Raw genomic sequence first — 16,710 nt, 5'->3', positions numbered from 1 at the left:
TTTTTTTTTCTCCTCTAGTAACTAGTAACTCTAGTTCACTTGTACGCATCTCTGCATAGCAAGTCAATGTAACTTGCTAGCTCCAAAAGAAACCCTAAGTTCTCTAAATCTGTACAACAACCCCCCTCTGCAGTGTTTTCAGATATACCTCAATCCTCCAAATCGTGACTTAATTTGAGACTTTTCTGGCTTACCTCAAGAGGTAGTGTGATTGGTGGCGGCGGCTTTTTCAGTTCTTCACATTTTCTCTTTTTACATATCCGGTGACTGGTTTTGCGCTTCCTGCAACAGCTGCATTCTTCACAATTTGTTTTCCGCAGACAGGGCTCACAGACTCCACAACGCCTTCGTTTCTTTTTCTCTAACACAGGGAGCAGAGATGAATATGCAAGAGGGTGACTGCCAGCCGGATTTGTAAGAGAGGATGGCCCTGAGGCCTCAACTGTTTGAGTGCTGTTGCTCACGTTGTCCTGAACCAAATTCAAGCTTATCCCAACACTTTCCAGCTGTGATGAATAATCATTCTGCTGCAGTCTCGAATCAACTGGCAAATCTGCATTTATGGCTTTTTCTAAGGCAAGAACAGAGATTTCTGTGCTTGAAGGCAACTCTGAAACAAAACCTTCAGAGAATTTTCTGGAACTCTCACTGGAGAGTTCATCGACTGCTCGTTTTTCTATATCTGATGATAAAGCGGGGACATAACCTGAATTCAAAATTAATGTCTCTGCATCAATACATGTAACAAACTGTTCAATATCCTCCACTTCAATATTGGTTAAAGAGGTATCGGAAACTGGTTCGCTTACTGTAAATATGTTTTTTGAGTCTGATTCTGTATTCCCTACTGTACAGCTCAGATCTGAACATGAGTCAATCTCTCTGTGAATGGGCATAAAATCCACGAGTTTCATGTCAGATTCCACAAGTGAACTTACACTTTCAAAATGTAAAAGTGAATTTGCTCCAGTGGCAGCTTCATGTGAACCAAGATCTTCATTCTCAGACTTCAAATTCCCATCTGCTTTTATGCAGGACTCTGAAAATGAGCTCAAATCTTCTAAACATTCTTGTGAATTTAACTCAGAGGTAACTGTGGGTGCAGAATTTGAGTAGCATTCTTCACTGGCTAGCACCAGGTCTGACTCTGCTTCAGTGTGGGATTCAGCAAGTGGGACCAACTCTTCTAACAGCACAGCTGAACTGGGGTCTGAGGTATCAATAGAATCAGAGTCAGGTTCTTTATTGTTAGGCACCAGGTCGAAGGGAGTCTCTATACACACCTTTGAGTTTGATTCAGAGGTGGTTATGGAATCAGAAGACAGAAGCACCAATGCAGCATCTTCAGCAGATGCTTCAGCTGCACTACTTGCATTGAGATCAATGAGCGTCTGCTCACAGGGCAGGTCTTCGTGCTCATACTCCACCTCTGACTCTGCTGTATTATCATCAGTCACTTGGGTGCTTGGAACAGAGTTCTTCATTTCAGGTATTTCTCCCTCCTCTTCTTGACCAGCACACATGGCAGCAGGCTCTTCATCTACACTGCACGGAATATCCTCTACAGGCAGAGAAGCTAATTCATCTTGTGCTAAATTCTGTTCCAACACATTTTCAGATGCTTCAACATTTTTGTCTTCTACTACTGCCAGAGCTTGTTCATGTTTTTCCTTTGTTTCTAGCTTTTTTTGTGCTGCAGCTTTTCTGGGTTTTGCAATTGTTGGAGCTTGAGAAAATCTACGGGAGAATGATCGGTTACGAAGAGACATTGTAAAACCATTGATGTTGAAAGCTTCCTGGCTATGAAAGAGGATATTGTCAGCTTTCTCCAAACTCACCCAAGGTGTTCCAGACAAGGTTCTGGTGACACTGCTCCTGAGAAATCTACCTGAAGAGCTCATGATTGGTTTCTTTTCTTGCTGCTTTTTCTTAACATCTTTTTCTTGTGCCGGCTTTTTGCCTTTTCCAGAACTAACAGCTTTTGTGGAAGTCTTTGTGGTTTTCTTTCTCACTTGGCTAGATTTCTTTTTACCCTGGTTAGTTTTCTTTTTGCCTATCTCTTCCTTTTTGGCTAATCTGGAAGGCCTTGCGTGGTGAGCCATGTCTGCGGAGTAGTAGAAATGTTAAGAGGAGAGATGGAAAAAAATCATGAGCTCTTGAGAGAATTTTTCAACAGAAAACTGCACGCTCCCATTGCGGGTCTCTGTAGCAATACAGAGTCAACTCTGAAACAGAAAAAGATAAAATAACATTAATGTAAATCTAATTAATGGAGAAAGCATGTATATTAAGCTGACTGATCAAAAATACATAGCTAGAACTTGAAATACCAGTATCAGACATTAAGCAAAATCAGCACGAAAGCTTTGAAAGTATTAGTGGACTGCAAAATGGAAAGCTTGCCTAAATGCCTAGAAAACTAATAAAGAAGTGAACAAAGTTCAGCTGATGATGCAGCGATTCATATTTACCATTTTACATCAATTTTAAGATGTTTGAACATTCTCAGTCTTATTGGTGGTTTGTTAACCACCGCTCTCCTTGGGTAAGGACAGCTAAAATTTACATCTTCAGATATGCTGTGGAGCATAAAGCTATTACTGTATGGTCATTTGGGAAACAAAAAACAACAAAGCTGAGTTCAGCTGGTGCTACAGGCACCCATACACCAGCACAAGGACATCTCATCCATTGGCTGCCCATCATAGTACATATCCAGGTTAAAATTGGAGAAATAACTATACCTCTCTAAAGACTTTTAATTTGTACTCACGGGGGTAACTGGATCATGGAAGAATCGCCTTTCCAAATGTTATTTCCTGGGATCATGTACAAGCATGCTGTACTAGACTGCAAGCCGTGGTCCCTTCCAGCAATGTCAAATGTATTATGCAAGAAATCCCCTCTGCTTCATGATCATGACCACTACCATATTTGCCATCAACAAAACACCATAATATTTATCCTAAGCTTTTGTCTTCAAATATGACTGTGATGAAAAAGCGTCCAAACTCCCAAGCACAACCCATGCATCTCAGAGGAGACAACAGACTCTTCTGGCTCCAGAGCAATTTTCTGAAAGATGGGTTGCTTTTCTTTCTTTGTTTGTTGAAGTATAAATAAATTCTGTTAAATACATAGTTTATCTCTAAAGGAAGTAAAAAAGAGCTCCTAAAGGAAGAAAAAGGAAGAAGAGTGCTGCCAGGCCCAAACCCCACCATTTCAAAAGGCAAGAGAAACTGAGCACTGTCTTCCACATGACCTCCATCCCGTGCTGAAGCCAGCAGAGACATGTTACCATGGCTGGGCTTACCCACAGCCCAGTCTGAGCTCCACTGAAGGAAGGCAGAGCCCTGCTGATGCAACCCAGCCTACCTAGAACCTCAGAAACTCATAACACTACCATGGTGCCCAGGTTCAGCTTGCGTTGGGCAAACAACGGCATGGGGCTTGCAAAGGGCAGGCTCTGCAAGAACACATCCCCAGACTACAAGAACCCATCTAAGCACAAAGGGTGCAGTAGATCCACCGTACATGGCTGCTGCACAGGACTACCAGCTCCCACTGCTCCTAGCCAGCATGCTGGCAGCAAACTCGTCTCTAACAGCCATCAACAGACTGCACAGTCACAATACTTGAAAAACCTAACAGTAACTCCCCACTCTCTTCTGAGCAGCTTATTTAAAGCTCTTTGAAGCCCAGCTCATCTGTTCTGCAGTAAGCTGAAAGATCTTCTGTGCTACAAAATGTAAATCCCGTATGTCATGTGTCTATGTAAACATGCTGTGATCATTCTGTATCTCCTCTGCATCTTACAGGAGCATACCAAACTAACATTACTGAGGCAGCACTTTTTCCATGCATTCAAACATCATTTTGGAGTCAGCATTGCAGTACAGCAAAAGGCTCAAGGCACTTCTAAGGTCACGTCAGAAAACAAAGCTAACCACTCACATCAAACAAGCTAATGGCATTGCAGGAGGAGACGTGACCCAGAGTGACTAAATACACACGTATAGCCATCCGTAGTTGCAGGTAATGTTTCAAAAGCCATTCCTAAAAGACCTAAACAGTTCTCACAGAAGTGCTCCACAAAAGTTGGCTGGGACACTGAAATACACCAAATACAAACCTGAAGTTAGAGTAATTTGAGTGCTTTCCTTCCCTTACCCTTTTCTGGAGCAGTATGGAGGAAGAGGGATATGGCCATTACCAGTCACTCCACAAACTGAGCATCAAAGAGGCATCAGCAGCATGTTAACAGGTCCATGAAACAGCTGCTGGCAGTCTGCAAAGGGCTGCCCACTTTCTTGTGGTTTTGATGAAAACAGGCTCCAAAGAACAGCCTGGAGGGCTGCAAAGCCAGCTGCAAACAAGCAGCAGATAGCCCATTGGTAGCCATTAGTGTACAGTGCTACATAACAGTGGAAGGAGAGGAAATGTGAGCCACTTTCAGACACCATAACCAGGAGAGCAAGGAAGAGCGCAAGCAAATAAGGGCCAGGTAGCATGGAAATGTGTGAATCATGAGGGGAGCAGAAGAAAGGAAATAAAGCCTTTTCTCTTTATCAGCTCTGAAACAGAAGTAGAAGGGGGAGAGAAAACAGGAGATCAAGAATGGAAACTGCAACTGGATTTTTGAAGATATTGAATGTGTTTAAAGCTTTGTTCATGCTACTTTTCTACATGAACATTTGCCACTGCTGTTGTAGAAGTTTGGGAAGCATTATTTGCAATATTACCAATCAGAAGCTTCATTTATAACAATCTTACAAAACTTAGTTTTTCTTTAAAATCATGATTATGTGATATGTCTTTACCTGCATTTAGAGATTTCAACACAGGTGCTTCAAGACTGAAGAAGCAAGATCATCCTGCTTTGTTTGTAACAAAAACAAAACAGCAACAAAACAAAGAAGCAAACAAACAAAACCTCCACACCTGTCTGGAAGGAATACATAATACTGAGGTAGTACTGTGATGGAAAAGGCTGGTGGCATTTGTCAGAGACAATACAGGGACATATGGAAAACAGTAGCAACTTTATGCATTTTGTTTCAATTTTGTCACTGGAAAGAATTTTTCTTTAGAAGAGATCTGCGCAGTAGCTCTCTCAAGGATGTATACCTTTTTTTCTTTTCTTTTAATTCTGGACTCCAGTTTTACCCATCTGGAACAGAGCACCTGACCTACATGGTGATAGTAGCCTCTTGGGAGAAATGCCTGTCAGCATCAGGGCTTTGCTTCCCCTTGAAGAAACCCCCATACTCCTGATCAGTTCTGCTCTGCCACAATAACCACAATTGCAGGATTAAAAAAAAAAAAAGAAAAGAAAGAAAAAACAAAGTTTCTAGTAAAACTACTTTTATGTTGTTGCTGTTATGTTTACTTTGCCACATCCAGCATCCCAGAATTAGGTAGCTACAAGCTCAGTATCCAAGATTTGTTTTCTGTAGCACTACAGAATGTTTTACCCTCCCTTTTCCATGTAAATGGCAGGCAGTGCTGTCGTGTTGATGCCTGCAGGAGTTGCAAATTGCCTCATGTAACTTCTTCGGGACAGTCACATTTCAAACCAAGAAATCCTATTACCAAAACACCCATGTCAATTGCAGGATTATCAAATACAAATCTAATGGCTTAACACAATAACTTGTAAGTTCTCATCATCCTGGAGAGGAAAACTGACTTCAGTGGTCTCTTCTGAATTCCAAGTCAGATGGGACCCCTCCCCCCTCAGTCCCTTCCTGAGAGCAGAGTCAGTCAGGACAGTCCCTATAAAGTAATGTGGGTAATAAGTACAGGAGGGTTAGCAGAGAACTGCCCCAGACAGTAATAGTGCATCCTGAAGCTGATTGTGACTTGAGCCGATTTCTCTTTTAACTCATGTGCAAAACCAAAAGCTGGCTGTAAGGCCAGTATCTTAAGTTTTGCTTTCAGTAATAAAGCTGGAGCAATCCCACTGACTGCTATAATCCTCAGCAAATACTGCTAAAAAGCTAATCAAGAGCTAAATCTTTTAGTCCCAACTAGGTCAAAATTATAGACAGTTATAATGAGAATATTGCCTGCAAGGCAGTGGGGGGGATTTAACCCTATGGAATGCCTCCAGGAAAAACAATAAAAATATATTTTTTAAAATGCTTCTCTTACTTCCATTTTCTTTGCACAGAATAATAAAAAGAAAGGAATTTTCCTTTTCATTCATTAAGATCCTGTTTCATAACTAGGTGCAAAACTTAAAAATGAGTTTTCATAAAATGGTGGCAGGCTTTATCTGACATCAGAAAAGAAAGTAAGTGACCCTTGAAAAAAACACAACTGTATGGGAAAAATCACACAGCTTGGACTAGCTGAGCCTGGTTTCACTACAGCCAGAATGAACCAATTTAATGCACTTTGTTTCAGTGTTTAAATGTCTTTTTAAAAATTACTTGAGATTAGGCCGGTGGGGGAACAAGACCTAGGAACTTTCATGAAAGCCTTTTTAAATAACAATACACAGGTCCCAAGCAATAGGGGTCACCATTTCACTTAGAAGTTGTCATACAACGTCTTATCTACATTTTTGAATGGAGAAGCATCTCATTACCAGCAGCAAGTGTTCTAAAAGGAAGACACAACAGACACTGGAAGACAGAAACTAGAAAAGCTGACCCTATGCAATGCACGAAATCTTTTTTCAGCCCTCTTGGAACTGTATCCTATCATCTAGATGTCCTTCCCAGCTGTACTAAAGTCAGCCCGCTTTTCAATCTTGCTCCATTCTCTGTATCTACTGACTGTTTTATACAACACTTTGTATATGAAAAGAAGGGAAATGGGTTAAGAGGAGGGAATTAGCTTTAATTTACCCTCCCCCTTCTTTAATCCTTGAGTATCCATTTGGTTTTGGTTAAGAAATAAAAACGAAACTCAGGACCAGGAACTGTTTCATGCACGCTCTCGCAGAGGCTCTCCCTTGGCAGCACAGCCCACTGCCTGCTGCTCACCGCCACGCAGCCTCTCGGAGCTCTCCTGCAGAAACACTGCTTCAAACAGAGCTGCAGCCTCATACACCCTTCAGGAGCTGCTTTCTGTTTTACTGTGCATACACTTGCCACCTTGCTTTCCAGGATCGTTACCACTCTTGAGCAAAATGGACATATTTTATCCACATACGTAAAACTTCGACTTAAAACAACACTTTCCAGCAGTTTAACAGCAAACCTGGGGCAGGCACTGCAGGACGCATCTTGAAAGCAAAACCCTTTTCCTGCACATGTTCAGTAGGTTGTGCACCAAGACCTTTGCTTCATTCTACTTTTTGTCTCTCCTGGCTTCAGAATCCCACCTCTGCTCTAGGGGCAGTAGGTGCCACATGACTTAAGCAGGACTGCCCCCAAGTCCTACTTCCCCCACTGCAGGGGGAGCAGAGGGCTGCAGTGAAGCATGCACTCTGGCTCACTGAATTCAGCAGGAAGTGAGGGTATCTAGAATATTGCAGCGTAATGACTTCAGTATAAACTTTTGAAACCTGCTCAGTGAGTGAATCAGGGGGAAAACACCACCAAAAAAAAACCAGTTGCAAGGAATCATGCATGCTGAAACCACAAAACCAGATTAAACCTCAAGCAAACTATTGGCAGCAGAAATCCATTGTGAAGGCTCACGCCACATGTGTGAGCATCACTCCTTGGAGCCAGGCAGGAGCGTGCCTCCACTTTAACCTGTTCTGCGCAGCCCAACACTGACCTTAATGGGGAGAAATGCAAATAAGTAAAAAGATTTAATTAAGTTTTCGAGACTCATCAAATCAAACCCCTGCCACCATGCAGCTCCAGGTACTTACTAAATAAAAATAGCAAGTAAAAACCCCTAAGCTAATCACATTCCCCCCTTAAATATACTTTTCTGGTGCTTTAAACAGTGCCTTTCTTTCTGACAATGTTTGACTCCCTTCCTTGAAGACTTTACCTTTAAAAACAACCCTAACTGGATCACCTTATCTCAAACTCAATTAAAAGAAGGGGGAGGTGGAGGAGAGAACCTTCAGGCAAAGATTAAGCTTGGAAATTTTCAGCCTGAAAGGTGTTCTGAAATGTAAGTAATTGAAAGCAGGAGGGAGATGCTTAGACCAGCTTCAGCAACCACGGGTTGCACGACAGCCACGACAAAATACCATCAGTGGCGATTGGGAATTACTACCCAGAGAAGTTTCTACAGAAGTCCCTGATATCAGCGAGCTCCTCGGTGCTCGCCACGAATTCCTCCCCGATTACCTGCTGAGTGCAGCCCGGCCCTGCCCGCTGTCCCCGGGCCCCCTCCAGCCGGCAGCCGCCTGGCTCCCACCCTTGCACTGCCGGAGGAAGCACCGCTCGGGGGCAGAGCCTCGCTTTCTCCCAGCCGGGCACCGGGCTGCCGCCCAGCCCCATAGCCAACGCCACGCTTTCTGGATTCCATCTCCACGCTTAATTTGCGTTGACTGACATTAATGAAAACAAGGTGATTACTGCGTGGTACAGCCCTCTGCCTCTCCACGAAAGTGCCTTAAAAAGAGCACGGAGCACTGCAAGGAAGAGCCATTACTCGGATGATTTTTCAAAATTATTTTTAAAAGATCCCCCTCTAAAATTTAAAGAGACACCTTTACCCCGTAAGCCTTCTCGGTCACTGGGAGCTCTAGCTACCCAGTTCTGCGAGTGCACGTTTCCTCGCTGCTGCAAGAAGGGCTCCGGCCGGACCCTGAGGCTGCACCGCCCTGGCCACGCGTGGCTGTGCGCGGCACCGCCGCCCGCTGCGGGAGCGGGCAGAGGCCGGGCAGGGCAGGGCAGGGGCAGGCCCGCCGAGGCTCCTCGTGGCCCCACGGCCCGCAGCGGGGCTGCAGGGGGCAGACAAAGGGGCCGAAACTGGGGCCGCTCCCGCCGCAGCCCGGGGCTCGCCGAGGGGATGCGGCACCCTCGGAGGAGGAGAACGCAGCGCGTCCCCGCTCCCCTGCCGTTTTGCGGGAGTGGCTGAGGGTCCCGGCTCCCCGGGCTAGGTGCCCCGCTCGCCCTCCGTCTGTCCGTTTCCAGGAAGGCTCCGGCGCAGACCGGACTCGTCCTCCCCCCAGGCCGGCAGCGGCCTCCCCTCCCCGCCTCGGTTCCACACCGGGCCGGGAGAGAAGGGAGTATTGCAAAGAATAGAAAGTGTGTGGGCTGGGGGGGGAGGGGGGGAAAGGGAAAAGGAGAAAGCAACGCGTCGTCCCACGTACGTACCACGGCTAACAGGAAAGGGCGACGCGGGCATGGCTGGGCTGGGCTCGGAGCGGGTCATGCTCACGCCTCGCTGCCTGTCCCCATGGCGCGGTGAGCCCAGCGCGGCAGACGGAGCCTCGGTGGCGCCGGGCCGCGAAACGTGCTCTCGGCGTCGCCCCTGGCCGGACCCTCCGGGAGGGAGCGGGGAGGGGGCGGCTCGGCGGGGCGCTCGCCGCACCGAGCCCTCTCGGCAGGCGGCAAAACGCGCCCTGGATCCCCGCGGCAGGAGCGGGATTCCCCGCCCGCCCCCGGGCAGCGGGAGGCAGACGGCAGCGCCGCGCACCCCGGGGCGGGCTCGGGGCCGGGGGAGCGGCTCCTGCTCTCCCGCCGCCCCAGGAGTGCTTGAGAGGGAGCGGGCCCGAGGCAGTGGAAGGGAGGCGGGTGGTCCGTTCCGCCTGGAGCTCTCCAGCTGAGGAGGTGACACAGAAATCACCTTTTTGCTCTTGTTTCGGCTGGAAGAGGGAGCTTCTCTCCGTCCTCCGCTCGTGGCCGAAGGGCCGTGAGGCAGCGCACCGAAGAGCGAGAAAACGGCCTTCTGCGAGGGGAAACCGTGCCCTGCTCTCCCCACCTCCACCCCTTCCATTAAAAGCCATCCATGATTTTCGGTGCTCCTTTCCGAAGGAAGGGGCGAGCAGTATGCTTTAATATCAAGGCTGGACCACTCGTCCTTCTCCTGGGTCGTTATCACGGCAGCCTTTTGTCAGGGCGCAAAGCTGCTGCCGATCCGCTGTCCCCTCAGATGTCCCTTCAGAGAACAGATGTTGGAAATGGATCTATGAAACAATACACCCTAGCAGCACGGTTTTTTTAAAGCGTCATTATTAAATCCCTTGCTGCTTGCTATAAAGCACTTAAAATGCGAAGCAAGCCATTCAGATGCAAGTCTGCAGGGAGGCTTTTCGGCTATGTATGAGAGCAGCAGCACTGCCCATCTCCGTTCCCACAAGGATGTTCTAAACGCTCGCATTTCGTTAGCTATTTTCATTTGCACACAAGAAAGGAGGCAGCAGCACAGACAGCAGCTTATTGTCACTGCCGGCTCCTGTGGGCAGTCGCTCAGTGATGGGTAACCCATCACTGGTCTGTCACCTCATCCTCCGCTCTCCTCCCCTTCCTTTCCTTGCAGTCAAAAAGGAATACTTGGGAATCATATCCAAGCTCGCAGATACTTCAGATATAATAAAGCAAACTCATATATGCCTGAATTTCATATTTGCCCGGTCAGCCTCCTCTGGCTGCTAACTTAAACTGAGTGCAGGGGTTCTCTGCTCTGGCTGCAACCAGAGATTGCTTGAGTGCATTGCTGGATATGGAGGACTCTGTCGTGCTGAAGGCCTGCCCTGCTAAAAAGAACAAGAACCACAAATACATGATTTGAGAAGTAAAAACTATTGCTGTCCAAGTGCTGCACATGGCATAAGTGGAAGAGAACTGGATCTTGATGGTAAAACCACACATAAGCGCAGAGCATGGTTCTTGGGAAGGTGGGAATACACTGCAAGTTGTGGGCTTGAACATAAAGGTGAGAAATGAGTAACTCAGAAAAAAAGCAGCAAGATGGCAAAGGCTTGACTAGAACATAAAATATAACAGGAGCAAACAAACCACTGCATACTGCCACTGCTCTATTCAAAACTCTGCTAAAATCAAGGAAACAAATCAGAACTATCAGTTGTTCACTTTCACCAATACAAACATAGATGCTTGTGGTCTTCAATGCCAACAAGCTGGAAGGTGAGCAGCAGAAAGGAACGATCCTATCCGGCAGTGCTAAGCCTACTACAATAAAAGCTGAATATAAAGGTCTGTAGAAAGATTGCACAGTAATCACTGGCTGAGCAACATGAATGGTGGATGAAATTCTTTTGCTCAAATGCAAAGTGAAGCGCATGGGGGAAAGATGGAAACTCTGAATTAGCCACTTCAACTCAAAATAGAGATCCTGGTTCTATTACAGATAGCTCTGTAATACTCTTAAGTGTGCTCAGTAGTGTCAGGAATCATTAGAAAAAGGAGGAGAGAAAAGAAGAGGGAGCATTACTATTGAATATATTGTGCAGTTCTCATCTACATAGCTTAAAAGGGGTAAAGTACAACCTGAAAAGGCACAGGAGTGATAAGGGCACCAACAGTGTAAGGAATAGCGAAACTCTCCGAGGTTAAATGTCAAACAATATGCTATATAAACAAAGCAGCATAGAAAGTATTAACAGTGATCACTGCTTCTCTGAAGCACAGGATATCAAGACAACGTATCAAATATCAGAAGACATCTACTTTTTTATAGAGTGCACTGTTAAACCATAGAACTCACTGCTACACAACATTACAGACACTGAAAAGTTTTTTCAAGACAACAGTAATGGGAAAGTGTTGAATCAAAATCTACTTAATGGAAGAGGGCCATTTTAGCTATGTATTACTGGAAGGTAGAAGAGTCTCTTTAAATAATAGCTCCGTATCTACTACAGCTTTCTTCCAGAGATATGCTGCTGACTGTCACAAGCAGATTCTCAGCCTAACACAGGACTACCATATCTGTGCTTTTATCCAAAGGAATATCAGAATGATACCTGCAAAACAGGTACAACTGGACATTGAAGTATTGAAGAATAAAATGCATAAGCCTTTAGTAGCTACACATTGCTGCCATCTGTAGCACAAGAAGTCTGCACTGAGCATCAGGGAGCCACACAAGGCAGCTGCTCCCTGAGGAGCAGGGAGACGAGCACAGTCACACAACCAGCAGGGCAAGGACCATGCTGGCCAGCACCTGGTCCTGCTGTGCCCACACAAGGGAAACAGGATAGGTCTGAGGATAGCAGGTAAATCCAGGGGTCCTGCTGGATGCTGAAATTGCAGGTGATGGGACAGACCTGAGGCCAAACCAAGAAGTCAGCCTACGGGTTGTAATCAGATCTAGGGATCCAAGGAGAAAACAATACATGACATAATCTAAGTGAATGCTGGACAGAGCCCAGAGTAGCCAAAAAAGACTGCCATCAAAATCCAGATCAACTGGTTCCATAGCTCTTCCAAGTATGAACTTAAATAGAAGTCCTGTGTCCATGGACAGAGCACGTGCAGAGACCCCAAGCACAGCTGATCAGGGCCATGAAGGCCTGTTAGTTCTCTGACACTGAAATCAGGGATGTTGGCCCTAAATCACTCCTGTGGAGTCATCCAGATCAGATCTCCGATCATATGCTATCAATCCCATGAGGAGGGGCTAGATTTGCCTGATGTCAAACCTTAGTTAAGCCTTTCACAAACTGAAAGCCCTAGGAATTATACCACTGCTCTGCAGGGGAAAGATTGGATTTTTCCAGGTCTATGTTGGCTTTTGGGGCCAAACGATTACAATGGAAATATTATGCTGAGACATAAGAACCAGTTCCTTGTTCAATCACAAAGCATAGATTAAAGCATCTACCTTGCAAAGGCTTTCTCATATTTACTGGCTTTGCGGTGAGAGAAGGCAGTTGGCCTGCTTGCAGACCAGACTTGTCCTTGAAAGCCATACGCCGTGCTGATGTGGTGCTGTGCCTGCAAGCCCAGCTGAGCACAAGCCAAACACTTTTAAAGTCTTTGTATCTGCAATACAGATAAATCACCTGCAGAACTGTCAGTTGGCAATATCTGAAAGAGAAGTCTTGAATAGCGTGTGTTTAATGCAGAAACTCTTTAATTCTAATTGTGGTTTTGACAATGACTTCCTCATTTAGTCTTTCTTGGCCTCAGTTCTGTAGATTGTATCTACCTGCGAGATAGGCACTGGAAAGTGAGTTAAGATCTGGAAGCATGCTGAATACAGTTAGTTTAAGCATTAATACTATTTTGTAAGACTGTGATTTCCTCTTCTGCCTCACTTATATTCAGATCCATTGAATCTAATCTAAATATTTTTGATTGGATATTCTTGCCCTGCAGCTGACAGATGACACATAGCAAACAAGTTTTCTAGCTATGGCCCAAGCTTTCCATGTGCCTTTGAAAATGACAACTTGAGAGTAGGCTGTAAGTCAGATGAAATGCCCTCTCTAGGGCAGTAGCTTGCCCCTATTTTCACTTTCCTTGGGAAATCTTGGGCCTTGTTTCACTGCATGACTGTCCATGAGAATATAATTACAGAATGGCTTTGATTAGAAGAGCCCTTAAAGACCATCAGACCCCAACCCCCTAACAACGGTCAGGGTTGCCAACCACTAGATCAGGCTGCACGTGGTCCCATCCAACCTGGCCTTGATCCCTCCCTACGGATGGGGCATCCACAACTCCTCTGGGCAGCCTTCTCTACTGCCTCACCACCCTCTGAGTAAAGTATTTCTTCCTAACGTTTAACCAAAATTTACTCTCCTTTATTTTAAAGCCATCCCCCCTTGTCCTAGCACTATCTGTGCAAACAGTCACTCCGCTTCTTGCTTATAAGCTCCCTTCAAGTACTGGAAGGCTGGATTGAGGCCTTCCCAGAGTCTACTCTTGTCCAAGCTAAACAAAAATTATCCCTTTCCACCATGATGAACTTTCCAGCTATATGCTCTGTAGATACCAGCCTAACCACTCTGAATATCTGTTGATTATACACTGTCCAACCAATTCTTTATCTACTGAATAGTCCAGCCCTCAAATCCATACCTCTCCAACCTAGAGATAAAGATGTGTAACAGACCACAACAAAGCCCTTGCACAAATCTAGTGCATGAGAGCAGAATAACTGCTGTGCCTGGCCAACAAATGCAGTTTGGCAGTAAACACTGTGTCTATAAAGAGAGCAGCTAATGCTCTGTGCACCAGCCTGATGTTTATGGCTGCTTCAAGTCTACTGCATTTGTGCAGTAAGTCCTATTAATTTGTTCCAGAGTGTGCTAAGTGCATACCTCCTCCCCACATGTGAGCTGACAGCTCAGCTTGAGAAACTTGGTACTACAGTATTTGCCAACTCCTTCACTGAATAGTCAAATATTTCTGCTCCTTAAAGACCTCACTGACACAGGTAGGGACTATTATGGTCCTGATTACACCAACAGGTCTTAATGGCCCTGACCAGCCACACCCGTGATCCCTACCTTGCACCCCAAGCCCAGGGCCCAACGTTTTTTCCTCTTCTTTTTTTTTTTAAGCTATGCTATAACTATGCTGGCTTTGTCTTTTGGCTCTGTTTCCTCTTAGATCCTTGCTGCTGGATGAGCTTCAGTCTTACCTTCAAATTTTATCTCCTACTGTTCCTGATCTGCCCTTGTGAGCAAACCTTGGATTTACTCAATCCACCTGCTCTGGCTACTGATGGAGCTGGTTCACAGCATCCAGCTCTGTGTTCTGCTGCAGGACTGTGCCCTATTGGCAAGGATCAGCCTGTGCTGTGGTTGCTTTTGGCTCACTCCACCTCAGGAAGCAGCATTACCTTATTTACTGGTTACCGGGAAGACTGAGGCAAGTTATTGAGACTTGCTCAGTTATTTTCAATCTGCAAGCTATGCTTTTAGAAAAGGAAAAAAAAAAAATCTTCAAAGTGTGCCAAGTCTTGTGTGGGAGAAGCTTTTGACTGGTGGTGGTTTTGGGTGTGAGTTGAGGCAAGTGAACAGCCAGCCAGATCATCTTTCCAGCTATATGATCTCTAAAGACCAGCCTAACTTCTCTGTATACTTGTCAACTCTACATCTGTATATTTGCTGATTTTACACTTAAATATTTCTTCCAGTTTGCAGCTATGCTCTTGAGTATCCTGATGTTAATGCCTTCCCGTATTTACCATCAGTCTGTCTGGGAAGAATGACAGTCTTACAGTAAGTGTAACCTGAAAGACATTAAATATGCTGATAACTTTTAAGAATGGGACATAAAAACAAGTCACTAGAGAAATTCTTTAAAGTGCTTACATGCTTCAAGGTAAAAAGATGAAGTGATAGCAGTGAGAATGTACGTAACGAAATATTGCTGTAGATGGTCAAGAAAACAGAATTCCAGAGCACTTAATATAGACAAGTAACTGAATTACATATTAGTAAGTTCTAGGCTATGCACAAATTCACTGTTGAATGCACTCCTGTTAGTGCACCTCTGAGACATTTGGCATAATTTCACAATATAAGCTTCTTCTTTCCTAAAAAGTGTGTGGTGCACACTTCTGTAACTCACAAGGTCTAGCAGAGTATCCTCCCAACATACCACACCTCTGCTGAAAGTAAGTAGCAGCCATCTATGCAGCTACCAGACCTTTCTAGTCACTTGTAAAACTACAAAATTTTTGGATGTTGGTGCTGTTGCAATGCTTCTGTGAGAAAACTGTAGGTAGCAGAAATGAAGCTTACTGTTGGAGCTGTCAAAGCATTATGATTGTGTTTCAGTGAGACCTTCTCCTGAGCAGAATCCTAAAAGAATACAAGCTGGCTGGGGTAAAACCATACCAACAGTGGCTATAAACATGGTTACTTAACCCATAGGATAGTTGCTTTCACATTAGAGAATAACTTGATTAGATAATTTGCAAAAATTATGAGTTTCCCTGGTGTATTACAAACATAAGAAGGCTGAGTTAGTGGCTGCAAAGGACACGTTTCAGATTTTCCCAGCAAGAGAAGTCCTTGCACACCCTTGCTAAGTAATTTTTATGGCTGGGAAAAAAAATGCACATTGCAGCAGCCACTCCCCAAATAAGTAATGATCAAACAAAACAAAGTAAAGTTTTCCAAATGCTACAACTTAATTTTTAAGGAATGTTAAAGGAAAAAAATACTAATTTCTGTTGAATGCAATTTGACATCAGCAGAAAGAAAAATGTTCCAGCAGATTTGTTTGGAAATTAGTTTCTTGTACAAGTGTTGACTGTTTTCTTCTTATTGAAAGACTGACCTTTAAAAAAGAGATTTTGACACGTTGAATTCTTGAAACTTGGCTTGATGAGTATGGGGCAAAAAGTGCAAGCAGTACAATGGTCACAGCATTGGCTTTCTGACCAGTGCTGTGTAGGTGTGCTGTCCTCACCTGAGGACAAACTTCTGTCATCGGCTTTTGAAAATAAACTGAAGTGAATGGCTCCTGGTAAGCCCTAAGTGTTCAGCAAAGGCGTTGCGGGCAGCTAGAAAAATCGCCAAGAAAAATGTTGACATCTGCAGAGACGATTCTGGCGTTTATCATTGTGGTTGTGAAACATAACTTCTGCTGTTGCAGCACCCGCTTCCCTTTTTCATGCGTTCTGAAACTTGCGCACGGACGCCGAACGTTTCCATTCTCGCAGGGTACGAAGTCCTAGGAAAGCTCGGCGCTGCAGGGCGAGGCGGTCACGTACACGCTGAAGGAACGCCTGCCACGTGCCCGAGCCTCACGGTCCGACCGAACCGAGGCGCAGTTCCCGCGAGCCTCCCCGCAGCCTCTGACGCTATCGGCAGGCGCCGCAGCGCGGCCGGGCGGCCCGGCCGTGGCTCGGCGCGGCGCGGCC

The 16,710-nt window shown here is 45.4% G+C and overlaps 1 protein-coding gene across 3 annotated transcripts in view; it reads right to left on the bottom strand.

The window, feature by feature from the left end:
* The window catches only part of TET1 (tet methylcytosine dioxygenase 1), a 69,281-nt gene extending 59,964 nt beyond the window's left edge, over nucleotides 1-9,317 (bottom strand). For all 3 annotated transcript variants that reach the window (XM_042862731.1, XM_042862732.1, XM_042862733.1), the window contains exons 1-2: nucleotides 9,237-9,317; nucleotides 195-2,225 (exon numbers count right to left, since the gene is read on the bottom strand). In XM_042862731.1, coding sequence (XP_042718665.1) covers nucleotides 195-2,102 — 1,908 coding nt within the window. In that variant the 5' untranslated portion in view covers nucleotides 2,103-2,225; nucleotides 9,237-9,317. The remainder of the gene's footprint in view (nucleotides 1-194; nucleotides 2,226-9,236) is intronic.
* Nucleotides 9,318-16,710: the final 7,393 nt, after the last annotated feature.

The sequence above is a fragment of the Lagopus leucura genome, unplaced genomic scaffold (genome assembly GCF_019238085.1).
Source record: "Lagopus leucura isolate 7727_CA_CO unplaced genomic scaffold, USGS_WTPT01 Super-Scaffold_739, whole genome shotgun sequence".
Taxonomy (NCBI): Eukaryota; Metazoa; Chordata; class Aves; order Galliformes; family Phasianidae; genus Lagopus; species Lagopus leucura.
Note: the sequence above shows the minus strand (reverse complement) of the source record. Positions and strands in the feature narration are given on the sequence as shown.